Source organism: Dendropsophus ebraccatus, chromosome 5 (genome assembly GCF_027789765.1).
Source record: "Dendropsophus ebraccatus isolate aDenEbr1 chromosome 5, aDenEbr1.pat, whole genome shotgun sequence".
Lineage (NCBI taxonomy): Eukaryota > Metazoa > Chordata > Amphibia > Anura > Hylidae > Dendropsophus > Dendropsophus ebraccatus.
In genome coordinates, this window is record NC_091458.1 from 23,297,612 (window position 1) to 23,321,943 (window position 24,332).

General features: G+C 45.4%; 1 protein-coding gene across 2 annotated transcripts in view; it reads left to right on the forward strand.

Annotated features, from left to right (window-relative positions):
• NOX4 (NADPH oxidase 4) overlaps positions 1-24,332 on the forward strand; it is a 132,133-nt gene that overhangs the window by 20,178 nt on the left and 87,623 nt on the right. For both annotated transcript variants that reach the window (XM_069971994.1, XM_069971996.1), the window contains 3 exons: positions 567-651; positions 8,591-8,688; positions 17,706-17,733. In XM_069971994.1, coding sequence (XP_069828095.1) covers positions 567-651; positions 8,591-8,688; positions 17,706-17,733 — 211 coding nt within the window. The remainder of the gene's footprint in view (positions 1-566; positions 652-8,590; positions 8,689-17,705; positions 17,734-24,332) is intronic.

The following is a 24,332-nucleotide window of genomic DNA, read 5'->3' on the forward strand; positions in this document are numbered from 1 at the left end:
GTCCGGGCAGCCCATAGGATATAGCGGCAGTCTGCTGCCACTGCTCCTATTCCACGGAGCGGCGGCAGCAGATTGCTGCTATATAAGTCGTTTGTCTTTCAACATGTTGAAAGACAAACGACTTCAACAATCAGCCGACATGAACAATGTCGGCTGATCGTTGCCTCCTATTCCACGGGACGTTTATCGGCCGTAACGACTGATATCGGCCAAATACAGCCGATAATCGTTCAGTGGAATAGGGCCTTTACATGTTCATGTAAACTACACTACAATTAACAGTTACTGGTATTGGTTATTCATAAACTGGTCTGTCACTTTCTGGCAATGCTGTTAACATTTGTTGGTCAGTGTAATTTCTTTTTAGGTCGTAGTTGGGCTAAAGGTTATTGAAGCGATTACCGAGTAGATGGATCTAGTGTACGTGATTTAACTCTAAACGCGTCAGTGCCAATAACTGACAGCTCAGCTACATCCGTATGTTCGATAGTGTAGTGTTACTATAGTAACTAATCTGACTGCATTCAGCATCTGTATATGTCAAGTTTTATTTTATTTTTTTACAGATTGTAAGCAGGAAGACCAGAAGACTTTTGCATAAGTACAAATCATTCCATGCAGCCTGTGGCATTGCCATTTGTGCCTTTTCAGGTAATAATTTTAATAATATGGTTGAAAAATCCTCTCTGTCATGAAACCTGAAGCTAATGAAACATAAGATATTGGACAGCTATCCGCCATACACAACCCACATGCCTTAACATGATGAGTGAACCTCGAGCCCGCATTTGATCACCGGAGGCTGAAAAAGTTGGATGCAGCCCTAGGGAGTCCTGGAAACCATGGATATAGTCAATGGTGGCCTTAGGCCTACAACCAATTTCTTCAACCACCGGTAATCAAGTGCTGCAAGCTCGGGTTCGGACCATTCTCTTGATTTTTCACGTCTTCCTCTATGATTCCGCTCATTTTGTTCCTTTGTACTATCTTCCAACTACCAATTATGGGATGGCCAACAACAACTTGGTTAGCCCCTCATTAACTTAGGAGCTTTGACATTATAAATATCAATAGAACCTGCAGATTTTGGACCTTAAGGCTATGTTCACACAACGTAAGTTCAACGTAATCACTGCTGTTTTTACAATGGCCGTGATTTCTGAGGTACTTATGTTGTGCTGCAGGCTGAGGGGATCCCGGCCAGAGTGTATATACATGGTATACACTCCGGCCTGGGATCCCTAGCGCTGATGCAAAAAACTGACATGTCAGTTTTCTGCGGCTGCTATTCAATGAATAGCGGTCACAGAAAACCCTGTCAGTGCACACAATGGAGCGAGCGGCTCCGGCCGCACACTCCATTGTGTGCCATGGAGACTTCTGATGCGCTGATGCGCCCGCATCAGAACTCTGCGGCGCTAAAGATCATCTGGCTGGTACTGCAGTACCGTCCGAGATGATTTTTACTAAGACCGGACGTTTTCTGAGACCGGTTCTCTTTATGATGGTCATTTCTTCTTCATAGCGGCCATGTCCTCTTCAATGTGACCGTGTTATCTTCATTGTGGCCATTTCCTCTCCATGGTGGTCCTGTCCTCTTCATGGTGGCCATCTCCTCTTCATGGTGGTCCTGTCCTCTTCATGGTGGCCATCTCCTCTTCATGGTGGTCCTGTCCTCTTCATGGTGGTCATGTCCTCTACATATTTGGGTATTTTTTCTAATTTGCTGACATTTAATGACATTACCATCTGTATTAGTGATATCTCCCAGAGATGTCTTGGATATTGCAGGATTTAGTAAGGACCGGTCTTCTGGGAGACACTGTAATATAAATTATGCATTGTGAAGTAGTGGAGGTCATTCCAGGCTTCCCTTATCAACTCCTACACAATTCTGACTATATTTACTGCACTGTTGAGTCTGTTAGTCAGCAAACAAGATGTGGTTCATGGGAAGGAGAGGACTGGAACAGGATTTTAAATAACAAGAGCCATTGCCATGGAAACAGCTGGAATAAGGCACCTCAAGATATTCCTGGAGAAACCACAATTATTTTACGTGTTTTTCCTGTTTTAGACCGTACCGTTTGTGCTCAGTCGTTGCATAAAATTTTTGTATATGGCAAACAAAAAAATATGAATTTTATATATTGGCCCTCGAAATGGCGAACAGCCATGGGATTTAAGCAGAGTGGGGTCCCAGATCATACTGACCCTCTGTTCCTTTACAAATTGTGTATAAAGTCATGAGGGTCTCTCTACAAGACCATTGCATTAATAAGATGAAGATACAAGCGTAAAAGATTGATGGCCACATGGTCCATTTAGTCTAATGAGTAGGAAAGGGGGGGAGCAAGTACCACCACTACTAAGGAGGTAACTGGTGATATGAACCACCAACATTGGTTAAGGTTTTCTGGGTGGCAAAAAAAGCTATTACCTTTCGTTGCTTCCTGGCATCTACTGTAACTTTTATCTCAGTCTTCCAATAACTTTCCCACAGTGTTAAGGGGATAGGCTGGGATGGTGGGGCAGGTACAGTACTTTGTTGTGATCATTGGCTGATCATTGTGACCAATGGCTGCACAATGTTGCCAAAGTTAGCAGCCTGAGACAAGACCGAGATGGAAATGAGGAAAGGTAATACCGTTTCTTCGCCCCAGGTAAGCCCTTCAATAGCAATTTTGATTTTATCCTTTTCTATATACATATATATTTTTCTGTAAGTCACAGACATGTATTATGTATTCCTTTAACCATTGTTTTCTCTGGGTTATAATTATTTTATTTTACAAGCATTTGTATATATTGTTGTAACCCTGGACATTTTTTTTTAACATCCATCCTGTTCAAATACTTAAAAGGTTTATCCATCTTTAGGCTATGTTCACATTACGTGAACATCCGGCCGTTCCGCGACCCTGGCCGGGTCACGAAACGGCCGGTCTCTGGCCGGATCATCCCGGCCGGTACTTAAGTACCTTGATGATCTTTCCGGCTGCAAAGCTCTGATGCGGGCGCATCAGCGCGCGCCCGCATCAGAGCTTCCCATAGCTCCGGCCGCTCGCTTCACTGTGTGAACTGACAGGTCTTTCTGCGGCCGGAATTCACTAAATTCCGGCCGCAGAAAACTGACCTGTCAGTTATTTGCGGCGCCGCATAGATCCCGGCCGGAGCGTATACGACGTGTGTATGCTCCGGCCGGGATCCCATTGAAGATAGTCTATGTTCAACCCCGCAAAACTACAACCGTAGTTCTGCGGCGAGAACAACGGCCATAGTTTTACGTAGTGTGAACATAGCCTTAGGGGGGAAAAAAGTCTCGGATGGTATCTTGGTCTTCCTTTTGGAGTGGACGTCACAGTGTCGGAGGTAATGAGCTGTATTTTGGACATCATGGCTCTCATCACTGAGTGCTAACGCCCCGAGTATGGCGCATGACGGCTCAGGCCACTGATGGACTGTGGTGGTCATGTGACATTCGCTTCAGTAGGAAGACCAGGATGATGACTGGAGCCTAAGCAGAGGCTCAGTGTGGGATACGAGAGGTGAGTTACTTCTTGTCTTCCATGTTTGTTCGGGGCCTTTTAAAAACTTTCTGTTATGAGTATTCCTTTATAGTAGCAAGAAACTATATTGGATGGGACTTCTATAGTTATGGATGGACCAATACCAATACTTAAGGGACCACCTTCTAGCACTACGCCCCCTTCATTATATACTAGGCAGAGTGTTGGGCAGTTGGTTTTAGCTCCATTCAGTAGTACAGTTAAATTTTTATTTACTGGGGACCATTCAATTCCAAGCACATCCACAACTAAATGTACCACTGAGCTTGATAAAAAACAATGAGAACACCTAATTTTTAAGCTGTAATGGGGTCAGATCCCTTAATCCAATACAAAGATTAGCCTTCATCCCCATGAGTTTAAAGAACCGCACTGTCCTCCAGAAGGTTTAAGCCCTCACAGTCGCTCCACAGTCCTCCAGCTAAAGACCATATCAAGCATGACTACCAAACTGATAGCGTTAAGAGCCACCAGAAAAACCCTGTATTAGATAACATTGGCGTACTATCTTACAATGTCTCATGGGTGGTCATGTCTGGCCCAAGCTTTAATTCAGCAATACTGGAGTAGAGATGGGGATCTCAGAATTTTTATAGACAGGGTACATAGCTTTTGAAACACTTCAACAGGTTTAAATTTTCCCTTTTTAGAGCAAATCCAAAAAGTTTAAAGGAAGAAACTGGTGCCAATGGTACCTCTTCTCCACCCACTTTAAAGTGGATGTACCATCAGTACATTCGCTTTAAGCTTTGCCCATAGATAGAACGACGCAGGCGCAAGGAAGCCAATGCAGTGATCCTTTTTTTGAACTGCGGCCCGATTCCCGTGTATGGCGCCGTTCTATTCCCAGGCTCCAGCTTAAGCACTGGAGTTGGACTGACCCATCCCCAGTGGGAGAAAATCCCTGCCCCTCTATGATGCGGCTCCATAGGCTATATCCATGTTTATATCCAACTTCTTCTGCCACCAGTATTCAAATGCCGAACAAGCATGCTCCAGTTGTGCTCATCTCTAGAGACCATGCAATAGATGACCGCTAAATCCTACAAAGTGGGCGCTCTGGCTAATAAATTAAAATCCCAAGCCAGGTTTCTACATCATTAACTATAGTATACATTTTATAGCATATAAATAGGGCTGCTCTTAAAGGGGAAATCCTAAATGTGTATGTAAATATAGGAACCAAAGGGAACGAAAGCTTAGAAGTGTGTTTATCCAATTTCTTACTTCCCTTTATATAAGCTCTGTGTATTATATGGCTGACGGATCTTTATTATACTGACGTCTATCCCCTCCAAGTGCCCTCAGATTGATTCCTTATGTTTTAGCCCGATGGCTATTACATTCTCTATTGCTTCCTCAAAGATTTGGTTGCTTTCTGCTAGATCATATGTTAAAACTGGACACCTGAGCTCGGTATCGTTCGCTGCCAAGCCAGCTCCCCATCTAATGAGCTGCGCTCCGCAGGTGACCCAATGTCACGAACCCGGTGCTCTTTTGCATGCTGGGATGGAGTGACTTGGCAGCTCTACAGTGTATGGGAATGGACAGATCAAATGGTTTAATTTTCCCTTCGTTTGCCCGTGTCAACCTTCTTTACAGATTGTAGGTGATGTCATTGTCTGGCTGAGCGTCTGCAGCAGATGGGAAAACCACGATTAGCAATTATCTTGTGGTTGATACTAAAGCCAGCTCTCCGCAGACATCATGTGATAACGCGGCTCGTTGTCCACCAACAATGATGTCAGGGCACACGCTACAGATGTATTTCGTTTATTAGAGCAGCATCCCCCTCCTCCCCCCTTGGTGGCTTCTTGTTCATTGCCGCTGAATTCCCACCGAGGCTCGTACACCAGCTTCAGCTCATTTTCTGTCCCCGCTTCCGTAGAGCAGCCATATGTGTTTAGTGCTGGTTGTCATTCATCCCCCAGATGCTCCCATTGTATGGCTCAGATCATGGGCAGGAAAAAGCGGTGACTCATAGATTGACGATTTTCTTGTGAGACCCTGAACTTCAGAGAGAGGCGCAGTTATCGGTCATATATATATAAGAAAAAGACTATTGAATGGTTGACATCTGCTTTTCCAGTCATGCAGTTACAGCAAATCCCTTGTGGCTATGTCATAGAGCCTTGTAAACAGTTAAAGGGGAATTCCACTATAAAGCAGAAAAATAGCAGTACTGAGAACCACTCTTGTTCTATTACTAAGTTCTATAACAGCCAGTTATCTGGGCCCAGGAAGTAGCGGAGTTAAGGGGGACCTATAAGTGGGCTTCACTTACAGAGACAGAGTGAGTATATACAGGTTACTATGGGGGACATGTATCATGTGGCGTATCTTTTTTGTTCGGCGGAAAGAGACGATTTGCAAATAATTTATCCGCAAATCGGGCGTTTTGCGAATAAAAAATTCGCAAATCGGCTCTTTCCGGCGGGTACGTCAGGGTGTCGAGGGTGCGGAATGGGGGGCGCGGACTCATAGTCCGCGCAATTCAGCATTTTTTTCACTTAAGGATACGCCGAAAACCTACTCCAGCCCTCAGCTGGCGTAGGTTTTCGGCCGTGCGCACCAGAGCGCACAGGATTTATGTAGAGGCGGTCCGCCTCTACATAAATCTCCGTAGCGCCGGAGATGCGGGGACATTTTTAAGTCCGGTGTAAAAAACTTCGGACTTAATAAATGTCCCCCTAAGTGTCTGTCTAAGCTTTGTACAGAATTTTAAAATGCGGACAGCAGGAAATCTGATAACTGAGGCCCATTCCAGCTAAGGGGCCCACCGATGAATTCCCCGATCTCCCATTGAGCCAGTCCGAGCCTGCCTATAGGACATTTGATCTGCTAGCATCATCTTATAGATTGGGAGGAGCTAAGCAGATTGATAGATAATATTGTGGGGAAAGGTTTAGTATTATTTTATTTGAATAACCTCTGCTAATTTAAGCTGTTAGGAGTTTAGTAAGCAGTCTTAAAGGGACATTGCACATTGAGGGTACAAACCCACTTGCTGGATCCGCAGCAAGTTTTTCACTGCAAATTTGCAGCGAGACTCACTGCAGATCCCGGCCCTGTTTACTCAATGGCAGACAAACTCGCAGCAGGGTCCCGGCCCAGTTTACTCAATGGCAGACAAACTTGCAGCCGGCATCTTCGGGAGGCCGGCCGGACCTCTCCAGCCGTCCCTTATGCCGTCCCCCCTCTGCCGCGTCATCAGCTGCTCAGACGCGATTGGCTGAGCACAGTTATGCTCAGCCAATCACGGCTGAGCAGCTGATGATGCGGCAGAGAGGGGACTGCATGAGGGACGGCTGGAGTGGTCCGGCCTCCCGAAGATGACGTCGTTCGACCCAAGATGGCGGCCGGGGTCGACAGTAATCTGGTGAGTATACTGCACCACACTTCCGGCGGGGGGGGGGGGGGGGGGGGGGACACGGGGAAGGGGGCCATTCACTTACATAACACACATTACAAAGTTGTATAAATTTGTAATGTGTGTTATTTAGTAAGGATGGTCAGAACCTGCCGATGGCTATGGCTGTATTCCAGTTTTCCAGGCGGTCCTCCCGCTGTATCCAACCTCTCCACAGAGCAGGCAGACAGCGGAAATCATTGCCCAGGGTTCGGGTTCGTACAAACCCAAACCTCGGCAGGTTCGGACCATCCCTATTATTTAGTGAATAATTTTCAAATGCTGCACTACCCATTTAAGGATTTAGGGTTTAGAGTCAAGTGGGTGGTCTTAAAAAGAGCCTGTCAAATTCTAAAAACAATCCAATCAGAAATAGGAACTAAATACTTTATATTTGTTTGTGAAAAAGTTTCGGGATAATTAGTAATTTATTGTAAACTTTATTTAGTATTAAAGTAATTTATATAAATCTCTGCTCATTCTGGGGTAAGTAATCATTTAGGCGGTCCTATCAGTGTATAAGTGTACCTATAGAAAGCTGTCAATCCCTGAGGAGGACCACCCAGCTTATCCTGCTTTATGATATGCTGCCTACAAATTAGTCTGCATTTTAACATGACCGGTTCCTTTTAACAATTAACTCTCATGTTTGTCAATCACCAATTAGCACCGCCCACTGGACTCCTAGGCCCATAACAAACAAAGATTTAAATAAATAAAATGAAATTCATTGTGAATCGTTCCCCACAACACTATATATCAATCCTCTTAGTTCTTTTTGCTCTATAACATGTTGCCTGCCGATCATACAACTTTTTTTTTTAATGCTCAGCTCCCCTTTAATGCAGCCATTGTACGCGGTAAGGCAGCTTCCATTTACAACTTTATAGATTTTTTTTTTCTTTCTTCTTACTTGCAAGGGTCCAAGGGTTACTATTTCTCCTTAAGGAGAGTCCGTTGTAAACACGTGTGGAGGCCTGCAGGCCATTGCTGCTCCACTGGGAAGAATGGATATGCTTCAAGTCAAGCCTCACTGTATCTAGCAAGGATATTATGCCAAGCCAAACATTCTATCCAAAAGGAAAAACTATAGTTTTCAAATCAATTAGTATCAGAAAGTTATGCAAATCTATAAATTACATCTATTTAAAAATCTTCAGTCGTCCACTACTTATCCACAGCTGTATATCCTGCAGGAAGTGGTGTATTCTTTCCAGTCTGACACAGTGCTCTTTGCTGCCACCTCTGTCCATGTCAGGAACTGTCCAGAGCAGGAGAGGTTTTCTATGGGGATTTGCTACTGATCTGGACAGTTCCTGACATGGACAGAGGTGGCAGCAGAGAGCACTGTGTCATACTGGAAAGAATACACCTCTTCCTGCAGAACATACAGCAGCTGATGAGCACTTGAAGACTTGAGATTTTTAAATAGAAGTAAATTACAAATCTGTATAGTACCCCTGTAACTATTTTATTTCTGCATGGTCATATCCCAGTGTGTTAACCAGGAGTCTCATGAGAACCAAAGATAACACCCATCATTTACAAATGACAGTGCTGGTTCTGCTACATGCAGACAATGTACTAATGGATTCTTCCTCTCTCCCTCTAGCTGTGCACGTCGGAGCTCACATCATTAATGCTGTTAACTTTTCTACAAACTACAACAGTGAATATATTGCCCTTAATGTGGCCCGCTATAAGAACGAGGTAAGCGGAAGTGACAGGTACGATATCATCTATTCTTATAGGATTTGTAAGATATTTACAGCCATTCCGGTAAAGACAGACAGTGATGTAACACTTAAAAAGCCTCTTTCCTGGAGCAAATGTGGTGGCTTCCTTAAGGGCCCTATTCCACCGGACGATTACCGTTCGCATAATCGTTAACGATTAACAATCTCAAACGACCGCTATTGCGAAAGACCTGAAAACGTTCACTCATTTCCATGGAACGATAATCGTTAATTATGATCGTATTTGCGATCGTTTTTTCTTCGCTATATCTTCGCTATTGTGTTCGTATCTACTGCGAACAACCGAACGACGTCTTATTCGATGCGAACGTTTTGCGAACGAGCAACGATAAAAATAGGTCCAGGTCTTATAAAGCGATCAACGATTTCTCGTTCGGTCGTTAATCGTTAACTGCATTTCAACTGAACGACTATCGTTTAGATTCGAGCGATTTAACGATAATCTGAACGATAATCGTCTGGTGGAATAGGGCCTTTACTCTCTAAGGACATAACTACTAGAAGATGTTTCCTATACATTGTATCCTTAGATGGGATGTGTAATGAAGCTGACCCCTGTCCTTAATGTTCCTCTAGTTGTACATGTAGACATAACGGGGGAGATTTATCAAACATGGTGTAAAGTGAAACTGGCCCAGTTGCCCCTAGCAACCAATCAGATTCCACCTTTCATTTTCCAAACAGTCTGTGAGGAATAAAAAGTGGAATCTGATTGGTTGCTAGGGGCGACTGAGCCAGTTCTACTTTACACCATGTTTGATAAATCTCCCACAAATCCTCCAAAGCCTCCAAGTCATCCTCATGTAAAGTGATTTCACTCCTAGGCCCCATTCACATCATGTGTTGGCCTTCTGTTGGGGGGCCATATACAGTATATAGGGGGATGCCCACTATATACTATACTGTACATAGTAACTATCCATATATTGACAGTTACATCATCAGATCTTCCCCGTGGAAGCCAGCCCCCCTTCCTCACCTCCTCCTAAACTCGCTCCAGAGCAGTGGATTGCTGACAGCCACCCAATAGTAAGAAGCATGTATCCACTGGCTGTCAGCAGCCCCACCACTCTGGAAGGAGGAGAAGAAGGAAATTAGTTATAGTGATGTCACTAAGGTATTCAATAAACAGGTTCCTATAATGGTTTCCACAAAATATGTATTAAAGGGGTAGTGCGGCACTAAACAATTATTCACTAAATAACACACATTACAAAGTTATACAATTTTGTAATGTATGTTATGTTAGTGAATCGCCCCCTTCCCCGTGTTCCCCACCCACTCACGCTAGACCCGGAAGTGTAGTGCTCTATACTCACCTGATCCGTGTCGAGCCCCGTCCGCCATCTTCCGACAATGATGTAATCTTCGGGCGGCCGTCCGAACCGCTCCGACCTTCCCTAGTGCCGGCCGCCCTCTGCCGCGTCATCAGCTGCTCAGCCGCGATTGTCTGAGCATCATTGTCGGAAGATGGCGGACGGGGGTCGACACGCGTCAGGTGAGTATAGAGCACTACACTTCCGGGGGTGGCGTGGGTGGGGGGAAACACAGAGAAGGGGGCCATTCACTAACACAACATACATTACAAAGTTGTATAATTTTGTAATGTGTGTTATGTAGTGAATAATTGTTTAGCGCCGCACCACCCCTTTAAAAATGTTTTTTTTGCCACTTCTTAGTGGCTGCAAAGAAAAAAAGACATATCACAATTAAAATAATGAATTCTCCATCCTAAAGGGTAATAAAATTGTGCAAAAAAAAATAAAAATTGGAAGTAAAAATCGGCCAGCAGGGCGGGATTAGGGATAATTTGAATAAAACAGCAATAGGAAAATGCATCAGGCTGGGTTCACACTACGTTTTTTTCATCCCTTTTTACAAACAACATATGCATTTGTACGCATCCGTTTTTCCATTGACTTTCATCATTAAAAAAAGGAATAAAATACATCTGTCTTTTTAATGTACAAAAAAATGTGGTCAATCACGTTTTTGTGAATGTAAAGAAGAAAAAAGGATGCGCTGTGATCTGTTTTTTTTTTGTTTTTTTTAATGAAAAAAATGAAATAACGGATCAAAACGGATGCACGCATATGTATGCGTTTTTCCACCTTTTTTTTGCAAAAAGGGATGAAAAAAACAATGTGAACCCAGCCTCACTGTATGAAAAGTGAAAAACTTAAATAAATAAATAATTCAAATAAAATTTACAATAATTCAAATTCAAAACAGTTTTAGTAAAAAACTGAGCTCAAGAATAAGAGGACACAGTGAGAGGTCAGTTGGGGGAAAGATCAGAAGCAATGTGAGAAAATATTATTTTACTGAAAGAGTAGTAGATACCTGGAACAAACTTCCAGCAGAGGTGGGTGGTAAATCTACAATAACAGAATTTAAACACGCCTGGGATAAACATATATCTATCCTAAGATAATAAGAAAGAAAATACTAAAAGGGCAGACTAGATGGACCCAGTGGTCTTTTTCTGCCGATAATCTTCTATGTTTCTATGTTTAAAAACTGTGGCATTTTGCTACAATAAATTTGACTAGAAGAATGCAATGTAAGTTCCCACACAGTATTTTTGCTCAGTATTTTGCAACCAAAACCAGGAGTGGATTGAAACCACAGAAAGGCTATGTTGACATGACATGCTGTTGAAATTGAGTGAACAGCAAATAACAGACTTTACTTAACCTCTTAAGGACCCATGACGTAGCGGTACGTCATGGATCACTGTCACTTAAGGACCCATGACGTACCGGTACGCCGGCCCTTTAAATGGGCGCCGCGCGAAATCGCGCGGCGCTCCGGTGAAGATGGCTGCTGATTCTATCAGCAGGCATCTTCCTGTGTCACGTAGGGGGCAGTTTCCCTGCCCCCCGTGACGACGATCGCTGTGATTGGCCGATGACTTCTCATCGGCCAATCTCAGCAATCTCCTCTATTTCCGGGCCCCGGCACTGAGCTGTGATTGCTGCTGTCCGAGACAGCACCAATCACAGCTGTGCCTGGGCATCATCTGCCCGTGGGTGCCGGCCCCCGATCTCCCGTGATTGGCCGGTAATCACCAGCCGGCCAATTACGGGCGATCTATACGACTACTCTCATCATCACCTTCTCTGCTAGCTGAGAATCAGCGGCAGAGAAGGTGATGATGGGAGTGATGACCTCTGTGCCGGGCGCCTCCTCCCGCTGTGCTGCCTGTGCGGTCCCCCTTCTCCTCCGGTCTCTGGTGACAGGGAAATCAGCTAGCAGCTGCTAGCTGATTTCCCTGTGCTCTCTCCTCTTCCCCCCGTGCCCGATCGCCTCTCCCTCCCCAGTACCTCCTCCTCCTTGCCGCCGCTTCCTCCTCCTCTCCACCGCCGCTCCATGCTGCCGCCGCCGCTTCCTCCTCTTCCCCACCGCCGCCGCTTACTCCTCCTCCCCACCGCCGCTCCATGCTGCCGCCGCCGCTTACTCCTCCTCCCCACCGCCGCTCCATGCTGCTGCCGCCATCGCCGCTGCTCCGTGCTCCCATCCACCCTCCAGGCACCCATCTCTCCCTCCAGGCACCCTCCCACCCATCAGGCACCCATCCATCCCTCCCTCCCACTCACCCTCCCATCTGTCCGGCACCCACCCATTCATCCATCCATCCATCCATCCCTCCCTCCCACCCATCCACCCATCCATCCATCCATCCATCCATCCAGCACCCATCCCTCCCTCCCACGCACCCATCCGGCACCCATCCCTCCCTCCCTCCCACCCACCCATCAGGCACCCATCCATCAGGCACCCATCCCTCCCTCCCACCCACCCATCAGGCACCCATCCGGCACCCATCCATCAGGCACCCATCCCTCCCTCCCACCCACCCATCAGGCACCCATCCCTCCCTCCCACCCACCCATCAGGCACCCATCCCTCCCTCCCACCCAACCATCAGGCACCCATCCCTCCCACCCACCCATCAGGCACCCACCCCTCCCTCCCTCCCACCCATCAGGCACCCATCCCTCCCTCCCTCCCACCCATCAGGCACCCATCCCTCCCACCCATCAGGCACCCATCCCTCCCACCCATCAGGCACCCATCCCTCCCACCCATCAGGCACCCATCCCTCCCTCTCTCCCACCCATCAGGCACCCATCCCTCCCTCCCACCCATCAGGCAACCCATCCCTCCCTCCCTCTCACCCATCAGGCACCCATCCCTCCCTCCCTCTCACCCATCAGGTACCCATCCCTCCCTCCCACCCATCAGGCACCCATCCCTCCCTCCCTCCCACCCATCAGGCACCCATCCCTCCCTCCCTCCAGGTACCCATCCCTCCCTCCCACCCTCCAGGCACCCATCCCTCCCTCCCTCCAGGCACCCATCCCTGCCTCCCTCCAGGCACCCATCCCTGCCTCCCTCCAGGCAACCTCCCTCCCTCCAGGCACCCTCCCTCCCTTCCTTCCTCCCTCCAGGCACCCACCCATCCTCCCGGCATCCATCCTCCCCTCTCTGCTGCCACCCTCTCCTCTTACCCTCTCCCCTCTCTGCTGCCACCCTCTCCCCTCCGTCTTGCTGCCCCTCTCCTGACACCCTCTCCCCTCCGTCCTGCTTCCCCTCTCCTGCCACCCTCTCTCCTCCGTTCTGCCACCCTCTCTCCTCTTCTGCCACCCTCTCCTCTGTCCTGCCACGCTCTGCCCTCTGTCCTTTTACCCTCTACCCTCTGCTGTTTTTCTTTTTTTTCTGCCCCCCAAGTAAAAAAAAAAAGTCAAAAACACAAATAAAATGTAAAACACACACACTAACACTTTCACGTGTAAAAGCATAACACTTACACACCCCTCTAAGGGTGCCTTCACACACCGGATCCGCGGCAGATTTCACGCTGTGGATTCGCAGTGGATCCTGTGTCAGTGCATCCATATGAGAATACATACACGCAGCGGGAATGACATCCCGCTGTGTGTATGTAAATTAACCCCCAGGCGGCCGGAGCATACATCACCTGCTCCCCACTCCGGTTTGCTTCAGGGGTTCTCGGCAGGATGTCCCGCTCAGCCAATCAGTGGCTGCGTGGGATGAGCAGACGCTGGAAACCCCCGAAGCAAGCTGGAACGGGGATGTATGCTCCGGCTGGTGGGGGGGTTAACTTACATACACACAGCGGGATGTCATTCCCGCTGCGTGTATGTATTCTCATAGGGATGAACTGACGCTGTATTTCGCTGCAAATCCACAGCGTGAAATCAACTGCGGATCCCGTGTGTGAAGGCACCCAAATGAAAAAAAAATGGCCCATAGGTTGTTCTCGGCTGAGGAGGCATTCGCCTGGATTGCCTCCGATACTGAGACAACCAGTGAGGGAGAAGAGGAAGATCCCTTGTTACTTCCGCCTTCCTCTTCCTCATTGTCATCATCATTTAGTGATGATAAGCCCCCAAGGCGCCGCGCCAGGAAGCCCCCACAAGCCCTCTCAAGTGACCCCACCCCGTACGAGCCACAGATTCCTGAGTTCGTTGGGGTCACTTGTGGGGGTTTTCCTCTGTTTTGGCAGCACGGGGGCTCTGAGAGCCCTTCGTCCTCCATTCTGGGCAAATCCAGCTTCCAAAATCCTAATTGCGCTCCTTCCCTTTGGAGGCTTTCCGTGCGCCGGCTTTGCAATTTGTGTCCACATGTGGGGTACTCTTGTAATCGGGGGAAATTGCTCTACATGACTAGGGGTTCATTTTTTCTTTTAACCCCTTGTGAACATGAAAAATTCAAAGTTACACCAACGTTTTAGTGTAAAAAATACAATTTTTCATTTTCACAGCACATTGTGCCCGTCACCAGTGGGGTCCATATGCCCACTATACCCCTTGTTACATTCCTTAAGGGGTTTAATTTCCATAATGGGGTCACTTGTGGGAGGTTTCCAATGTTTTGGCAGCACAGGGGCTCTGCGAACCCGACATGGCCTTCGTCCTCCATTCTGGCTAAATCCAGCTTCCAAAATCCAAATTGCGCTCCTTCCCTTTGGAGGCTTTCCGTGCGCCGGCTTTGCACTTTGTGTCCACATGTGGGGTACTCTTGTAATCGGGGTAAATTGCGCTACGTGATTAGTGTTTTATTTTTTCTTTTAACCCCTTGTGAACATGAAAAATTCAAGGTTACACCAACGTTTTAGTGTAAAAATTTTTTTTTTTCATTTTCACGGCACATTGTTCCACATTTGTGTCTGTCACCAGTGGGGTCCATATGCCCAATATACTTCTTGTTACATTCCTTGAGAGGTGTAGTTTCCATAATGGGGTCACTTGTGGGGGGTTTCCACTGTTTTGACAGCACAGGGGCTCTGCAAACCCGACATGGCCTTTGTCCTCCATTCTGGCCAAATTCAGCTTCCAAAAGCCAAATGGGGCTCCTTCCTTTTTGAGGTGTGTCCTGCACCCGCATGATACACTATGTCCCCATATGGGGTATTTTTGTACTCGGGGGAAATTTCTCTACAAGTTGTATGTTTTTTTCCTTTTAACCCCTTATCAACCTGAAAAATTTAAGGCTAGACCAAGTTTTAGTGTAAAATTTTTTTTTTTTCAATTTCCCGGCACATTGTGTCTGTCACACGTGGGGTCCATATGCTCACTATACCCCTTTTTACATTCCTTAAGGGGTGTAGTTTCCTAAATGGTATCCCTTTAGGGGTGTTTGTTAGGTTTTGGCACCCCTGAGCCTCTGCCAACCAGAAGTGGTACTTTGAAAATTGGCCAATTGTAAGGATGCTTCAAAATTCACTAGGCGCTCCTTTACATCTGAGGCTTGTGGTTGCGTCAAATAGCGCAATAGGGCCACATATCGTATATTTCTATAAACTGCAGAAACGTGGCAATAAAAATTGGGGAGCATTTCTCTAGAAATAGGTTTTCTATTATGAGACAGATTGGATCACAGTATCGTTTCTACAAAGAAAATTGAAATTTTCAATTTTCTCACACTCTTAGCTTTTATTTCTGTGACTCACCTAAAGGGTTAAAAAACTTTCTGGAATTGATTTTGAACAGTTTGGGGGATGCAGTTTCTGAAGTGGGGTGTTTTGTGGGGCTTCATAATATGCAGCCCCCTCAAATACACTGCAAACGTGAACTGGTCCCTTGAAAAATCAGATTTTGAAATTCTTATGAAAATTTGAAAAAATGCTGCTAAACTTTGAAGCTTTCTACTGTCTTAAACAGTTGAACGAAAGTTTAATAAATGCTGTCAGCATAAAGTAGACATATTGCTAATGCTATTTCATATCTAATTTATGTGGCATAACCATTTTCCTTACAAGCACAAAATTTCAAAGTTAGAAAAATGCAATTTTTCTCAATTTTTCACGTTATTTTGGGGTTTTTCATAAAGATAGGCTGTAAGTATCGACTCAATTTTACCAGAAATATAAAGTATAACATGTCACGAGAAAACAATCTCAGAATCAGCCAGATAGGTAAAGGCATCCCGAAGTTATTAATGGAAAAAGTGACACAGGTCATATTGCTGAAATTTGCTCCGGTCCTTAAGGCCATTTTGGGCTCCGTCCTTAAGGGGTTAAAGGAGAAGTCCGGTGAAAATTTTTATTAAAGTATTGTATTGCCCCCCAAAAGTTATACAAATCACCAATAGACACTTATTACGGGAAATGCTTATAAGGTGCTTTTTTCCCTGCACTTACTACTGCATCAAGGCTTCACTTCCTGGATAACATGGTGATGTCACTTCCTGGATAACATGGTGCTGTCACTTCCTGGATAACATGGTGATGTCACTTCCTGGATAACATGGTGATGTCACTTCCTGGATAACATGGTGATGTCACTTCCTGGATAACATGGTGGATAACTGGATAACTGTGGCTGCTGGAGAGTATGATGGCAGAGAGATGCTCAGTGTCCCTCCAGTGTCCTGTGTCCCTCAGTGTCCCCCTGCCATCATCCTCTCCAGCAGCCACAGCCCGCACAGCTCTGGGAGTCAAGTCGTGACATCACCATTTTATCCAGAAAGTGACACCACCATGTTATCCAGGAAGTGACACCACCATGTTATCCAGGAAGTGACATCACCATGTCATCCAGGAAGTGACATCACCATGTTATCCAGGAAGTGACATCACCATGTTATCCAGGAAGTGAAGCCTTGATGTAGTAGTAAGTGCAGGGAAAAAAGCATTTTATAAGCATTCCCCGTAATAAGTGTATATTGGGGATTTGTATAACTTTTTGGGGGCAATACAATACTTTAGTAAAAAATTTTGCCAGACTTCTCCTTTAAAAGCAATCGCTATTATTTGTCAATAAATGACGGCCATCCACTCAATTTCAACACTGTGTGAACATAGCCTTTCTGTGGTTTCAATCCACTCCCGGTTTTGGGTGCAAAATACTAAGCAAAAATACTGTGTGTGAACAGAGCCTAAACCTTCAGAGACCATAGGTGGTAGGGCAGATACTGAGACCCTCAGGTGCCAAGTCATCTCATCCTGTCTCTACCTGGCACCAGTAATCTGATTTCCAGAGGGTTTCTGCACATCCCAGACCAGCTGAGAAGTTTGCACTTAGTTTACGATACTGTTCCTTGTATTGATAGAACATAGTGATGTATTAGTAGATTACTAGAGCATTAATCCCATTATGGCCGTGGCTCCCAGTGCTGGAAATACATTATATATAGACGTTACAGCCTAATGCAGGCAAAGCACGGGAACGTCCATTTATTTCACCAAACTCATTTATCAAGCGGAATGAGTGAGCAATATTGGTGGCATATTTGTTATCCTGGAGATGACAGGGGAGCGAGGACCCCGGAGCCGCAGAGATGAAGATTCATGAAGGAGAAGATGTCATTTATCACTATTTTGCTTGTCAGTGTTTTGTGTCTTTATAATTAAAGTTAAGCAGTTTATATAGTCTCCGAACACAAAGCAATTCCTGGCAGGTGCTTCTATTATGTTACTTCTTTTTTTTTTTTTTTCCCCAGGACCCAAGGAAAATTATCTTCACTTCAGGTGAGTGTCATTGATTTCAATGGGGAATTAGATATTGGCGGCGGAGGTGTAAACTGTTGTTGTTTTTGTTCAGCAGTTGCATATGTCAGTTAGCGGGGTTATACGGGATTAGAAAACAGCACCACCCCTGTCCTCAGGTTCTTTGCAGTATTACAAGTCTGTTCCATTCAATTCAATAGAACTGAGAACTGTACAGTACACAAACTAAGGAGCGGCGCTGTTTTAGAAGAAAGCATTTAAAAAAAAAAAAATCCTTGATAGCCCCTTATATTTTATGCAACATAATAAAGGAGTCCTGCTTTGAGGTGGTCATATTACAGATGGAGAATATCAACTCTGCTCTCTGCTGCCACCTCTGTACATGTCAGGAACTGCCCAGAGCAGGAGAGGTTTTCTATGGGGATTTGCTGCTGCTCTGGACAGTTCCTGATATGGACAGAGATGGCAGCAGAGAGCACTGCATCAGACTGAAACCAACATTTCCAGCAGGACATACAGCAGCTGATAAGTACTGGATGCCTTGAGATTTTTAAATTAGGAAATAAATTATAAATTTATATAACTCTCTGAAACCAGTTGATATGAAAGAAAAAAGATTTTCACTGGAAAACCCCTTTAGTTTCCTTACACAGCCTTACTGCAGCCCTTGAAGTGAATGGGAACTGAGCTGCAGTAACCCAGCTTGGCCACTACACAATAAATGGCGCTGTCCTCTTCCGGCTCTATTCCGGCTCCATTCATTGAGTAGATTTGGGCACAGCAGCTCTGCCAAACATCTAATTGTCAGGGGTATCAGGTGTTAGTACCCCACCGATCAGATTATAAGAACCAATCCTAAGTATAAGACATCAGTCACAAAATTAAAACCCATTTATCAGTGGAAAATTAGAGGGGGATTATAAGGATTTCCATTCTACCCAGAAATGCTCCAAATACGCATAGAAATGCCCTCTTATTATGAATGTTAAACTATACCCCCATACTTTCAGGGGTCTGGTTTAACATATTCTCTATTGATCTTTATCTACCAGTACAAAAGGGTTGTTATTAAGTTGCCTAATAAGGAATGATGATAATTAGACGACTCTGCTGACCCTGTCCCGGTCTACACAGTTAAGCTGAAGAGATGGTTGAGGGCAACAATAAATGTTAAGCTATTGTGGGTGCTTCAGTGGCCAATATCCAGTGACCAAGTGCAATATTCAGGATTTTATCTATGAAAAGTAGAATATGCCACCTCCTCCTTTGGGGTTCCAGTTCATAGACCATGTTAGAGAACACCTACCCCATTTTATCATCTCCCCCCAGCTTTTCCCCGACACCCGGGGTGGAGCGGCAGGGAGCGAAGAAGTGGTGAAAGCCGGCTGTACTGTAGCTTCTTTGTAATGCTGGGAGGGTTATTCTGAGGTCAAGTTGCTAATGAAGTCACTGTGATTATCCCTTCCGGCATTACAAAGAAGCTACAATGTTGCAGGTAAAGTCAGTCAGGGACTTGTTTACATCACGTGTCTTAGAAGAGTTTTGTGTCTTCAGCAGAAAGCAGCAGCTCAGAACTGGGGGAAGGAGACTGAATAGATAATAACAATAATAACAGGGGAATACCCTTTAACCCCTTCACGTCCACAATACGTATATATACATTCCTGCTGCAGATGTCCTGACAGTGAGGTGCTTTTGATGTGTGCAGGACTGCTGCAGTGAGAGCAGCCCCACACACATTAGTGTATCTGGGGCCGTAGATAATGACAGGCAGCTGCGATCCCGCAGTTGACTGTCATTAACCCGTTAAACGCCACAATCTATAACGATCGCTGCATTTAAGGAAGTCATTGAGGTTAAGCACTTGCCGCTGACTGACTGATCCCCTGTACTGACCGGAAGGAGTAGGTCATTTACCTTTGTCCTGTCGGATGAGCGATCTATGCATAGAGTCTGCTCTCAACAAGGCTCTATGCTGAGATTGCTGATAACACTGATCTATGCTATGCTGTGGCATACTGTAAATCAGTATATGCAATCTAACAATTGCATGTTTAACTGTAAAATAAAAGTGTACAAAACAAAGTGTAATTACAAAAAAAGTTTTTAAAAGTATTAAAAAAAAACCCATAAAATAAAAATATGAAAATAAATAAAAATATTATATATTGTAGCGTGTGGAATTGTCCGCTCTATTAAAATATTACATTGCTGTTTGCGCTCTGTGAACGGCGTAAATGGGGGGGGGGGGAATAGGATTGCTGATTTTTAAAAGACATTATATATCAGGAAAAAAATTTATAAAAAGCAATCCAAATTTTCTTTTACAACAATATGATACAAATAAAAACTAGAGATCATGGTGCAAAAAAGGACACCCGAACCAGCCCTGTAGGTGGAAAAATACAAGCGCTATGGCTCTTAGAAGGTAGGGAGGAACATTGCAATAAAGGAGGAGTCTGGCGAAGAATTTTTTAAAGTATTGTATTGCCCCCCAAAAGTTATACAAATCACCAATATACACTTATTACGTGAAATGCACATAAAGTGTTTTTTACTCTGCACTTATTACTGCATCAAGGCTTCACTTCCTGGATAACATGGTGATGTCACTTCCTGGATAACATGGTGATGTCACTTCCTGGATAACATGGTGATGTCACTTCCTGGATTACATGGTGATGTCACTTCCTGGATAACATGGTGATGTCACCTCCTGGATAAAATGGTGATGTCACGACCTGACTTCCAGAGCTGTGCAGGCTGTGGCTGCTGGAGAGGATGATGGCAGGGGGATGCTCAGTGTCCTTCCAGTGCCCTGTGTCCCTCAGTGTTCCCCTGCCATCATCCACTCCAGCAGCCACAGCCGCACAGCTCTGGGAGTCAGGTCGTGACATCACCATTTTACCCAGGAAGTGACATCACCATTTTATGCAGGAAGCGACATCACCATGTTATCCAGGAAGCGACATCACCATGTTATCCAGGAAGCGACATCACCATGTTATCCAGGAAGTGACATCACCATGTTATCCAGGAAGCGACATCACCATGTTATCCAGGAAGTGACATCACCATGTTATCCAGGAAGTGACATCACCATGTTATCCAGGAAGTGAAGCCTTGATGCATTAGTAAGAGCAAGGAAAAAAGCACTTTATAAGCATTTCCTGTAATAAGTGTATATTGGTGATTTGTATAACTTTTGGGCGACATTACAATACTTTATTGAAAGTTTTCCCAGGACTTCTCCTTTAATTTGACTCCTTTAATTTTTTTTTTATCTCTATGGGGGAGATTTATTAAACTGGTGTAAAGTAGAATTGTCTTAGTTGCCCCTAGCAACCAATCAAATTTCACCTTTCATTTTTCAAAGAATCAGGGAGGAATGAAAATTGAAATCTGATTGGTTGCTAGGGGCAACTAAGACAATTCTACTTTACACCAGTTTGATAAATGTCCGCCTAAGTGATTACAGGACCAGAAGTCCTCATATTCCAGTACAGATTGTTATAGTGATTTTCTTTTATGGCACTGGCCAAAGATGCCAGCCAATATTATTAGTGTTCTGACCTTTCTGAGAATTGGAAGAATTTTTCATTTTGGCTACATGGAATGGATTAATACTAATTATAGCAACCCATTTATAATAAGTATACAATCTGCCAGTGTATATTTCATTGCTTTCAGGCGTAGAATGAATGCTGTATGTCAGGGCCAAAAATAACTACTATAATACTGCCCCTATATACAAGAATATAACTACTATAATACTGCACCTATATACAGGAATATAACTACTATAATACTGCTCCTATATACAAGAATATATCTACTATAATAATGCCCCCTATATACAAGAATATAACTACTATAATACTGCCCCCTATATACAAGAATATAACTACTATAATACTGCTCATATGTACAGGAATATAACTACTATAATGTTCAGGGAAGAAAAAGAGCGCTGCACCTCACACCTATGGCTGACACTATAAGTACTATAATACTGCCCCTATATACAAGAATATAGCTACTATAATACTGCTTCTATATACAGGAATATAACTACTATATTACTGCCTCCCATATACAAGAATATAACTACTATAATACTGCTCCTATATACAAGAATATAACTACTATAATACTGTTCCTTTATACAGGAATATAAGTACTATAATACTGCTCCTATATACAAGAAAATAACTACTATAATACTGCTCCTATGTATAGGAATATAACTACTATAATACGAACTGGAGAGAATGGAACCGCTGCACATCCCATCTATGGCTGATACTAATGCCGCTAGGCCTATATTAAAAATCAACACCAGAGTGTCTGTATATGAATTGATCAAGCCATATTGCCCCGTGTACCACCGCACAGGTCCTCTGGTCCACACGGGTCCCTACGCTAACTCCACACCGTGTCGGTCAGCGACCGCCAACGCCGCAAAGCGTGCACGTGCAGGGAAGGGAGGCCATGGAATGGCCCTGCAACCCCAATGTCACAGGACCAGACCCAAAAAGCCCCACCAAAACCCGGCCAACACCACCGGCGGGGAAGGCTGCCCCCAAACGACACAAGTATGGATATGGTATTACACTTACCATTGCTGCACTTACAGAATGGGGAAGACATAGGGTCCAGACATGTGAGCACAGCCATATCCTGCTGATTTTGGTCATGTGGGTCTTATAAAGGAGTGCACATGGTTTTAATCCCTCCTGTTTTTTCCCATTCTGTTTGCTGCAGCTATGGTGAGTGTAATTCCTTATCCAGACTTGTGCTGCTTGGGGGCGACCTTCTCCGCCGGCGGTGCTGGCCGGGTTCTGGTGTGGTGTTTTTGGGTCTGGTCCTGTGGCATGGGGGTCGCAGGGCCGTCCCATGGCCCCCGTTCCCTGACTGTGCACGCCTGCGGGGTTGGTGGCCACTGACTGGCACGGTGTGGACTTAGTGTAGGGACCCATGTGTATCAGATACCGGCACGAGGTACATGGGGCAGTATGGCTTGATCAATTCATACACAAAATTCTGATGTGTTTTTTATTTAGCCTAGCGGCACTAGTATCAGCCATAGGTGTGAGGTGCAGCACTCTGTTTCTTCCCTGAACCGCATAACTACTATAATACTGCCCCTATATACAAGAATATAACTACTATAATACTGCACCTATATACAGGAATATAACTACTATAATACTGCTCCTATATACAAGAATATATCTACTATAATACTGCCCCCTATATACAAGAATATAACTACTATAATACTGCTCATATGTACAGGAATAAAACTACTATAATGTTCATGGAAGAAAAAGAGCGCTGCACCTCACACCTATGGCTGACACTAGTGCCTCTCGGCTGCATAAAAATCATCAGAATTTTGTGTATGAATTGATCAAGCCACACTGCCCCATGTACCGCGTGCAGGTATCTGATACACATGGGTCCCTACACTAAGTCCACACTGTGCCGGTCAGTGACCACCACCCCTGCAGGCGTGCATGAGCAGGGAAGGGGGGCCATGGAACAGCCCTGCAACCCCCATGCCACAGGACCAGACCCAAAATGCCCCCCAAAAAAACTCCCAGCCAGCACTGCTAGCGGAGGAAGCTGCCCCCAAACAGCACAAGTCTGGATAAGGTATTGCGCTCACCATTGCTACTGCAGATAGAATGGGACAAACAGGAGGGATAAAAGCACATGCACTCAGGTGTCTCCTGCTAATTGTGGTTAAGTGGGTCTTCCAGGAGGAGTGCAAAAACACTGAGAAAAGAGCGAAACAAAATACGGTTCAGGGAAGAAAAAGAGCGCTGCACCTCACACCTATGGCTGACACTAGTGCCTATCGGCTGCATAAAAATCATCAGAATTTTGTGTATGAATTGATCAAGCCACACTGCCCCATGTACCGCGTGCAGGTATCTGATACACATGGGTCCCTACACTAAGTCCACACTGTGCCGGTCAGTGACCACCACCCCTGCAGGCGTGCATGAGCAGGGAAGGGGGGCCATGGAACAGCCCTGCAACCCCCATGCCACAGGACCAGACCCAACATGGCCCCCGTTCCCTGACTGTGCGTGCCTGCGGGGTTGGTGGCCACTGACTGGCACGGTGTGGACTTAGTGTAGGGACCCATGTGTATCAGATACCTGCACGATGGTACATGGGGCAGTATGGCTTGATCAATTCATACACAAAATTCTGATGTGTTTTTTATTTAGCCTAGGGGCACTAGTATCAGCCATAGGTGTGAGGTGCAGCGCTATTTTTCTTCCCTGAACCGCATTTTGTTTCTCTCTTTTCTCTGTGTTTTGCACTCCTCCTGGTGAGACCCACGTGACCGCAATTAGCAGGAGACACCTGAGTGCACATGGTTTTAATCCCTCCTGTCTTTTCCCATTCTGTCTGCAGCAGCTATGGTGAGCGCAATACCTCATCCAGACTTGTGCTGTTTGGGGGCGACCTTCTCCGCCGGCGGTGCTGGCCGGGTTCTGGTGTGGTGTTTTTAGGTCTGGTTCTGTGGCATGGGGGTCGCAGGGCCTTCCAATGGCCCCCGTTCCCTGACTGTGCGTGCCTGTGGGGTTGGTGGCCACTGACTG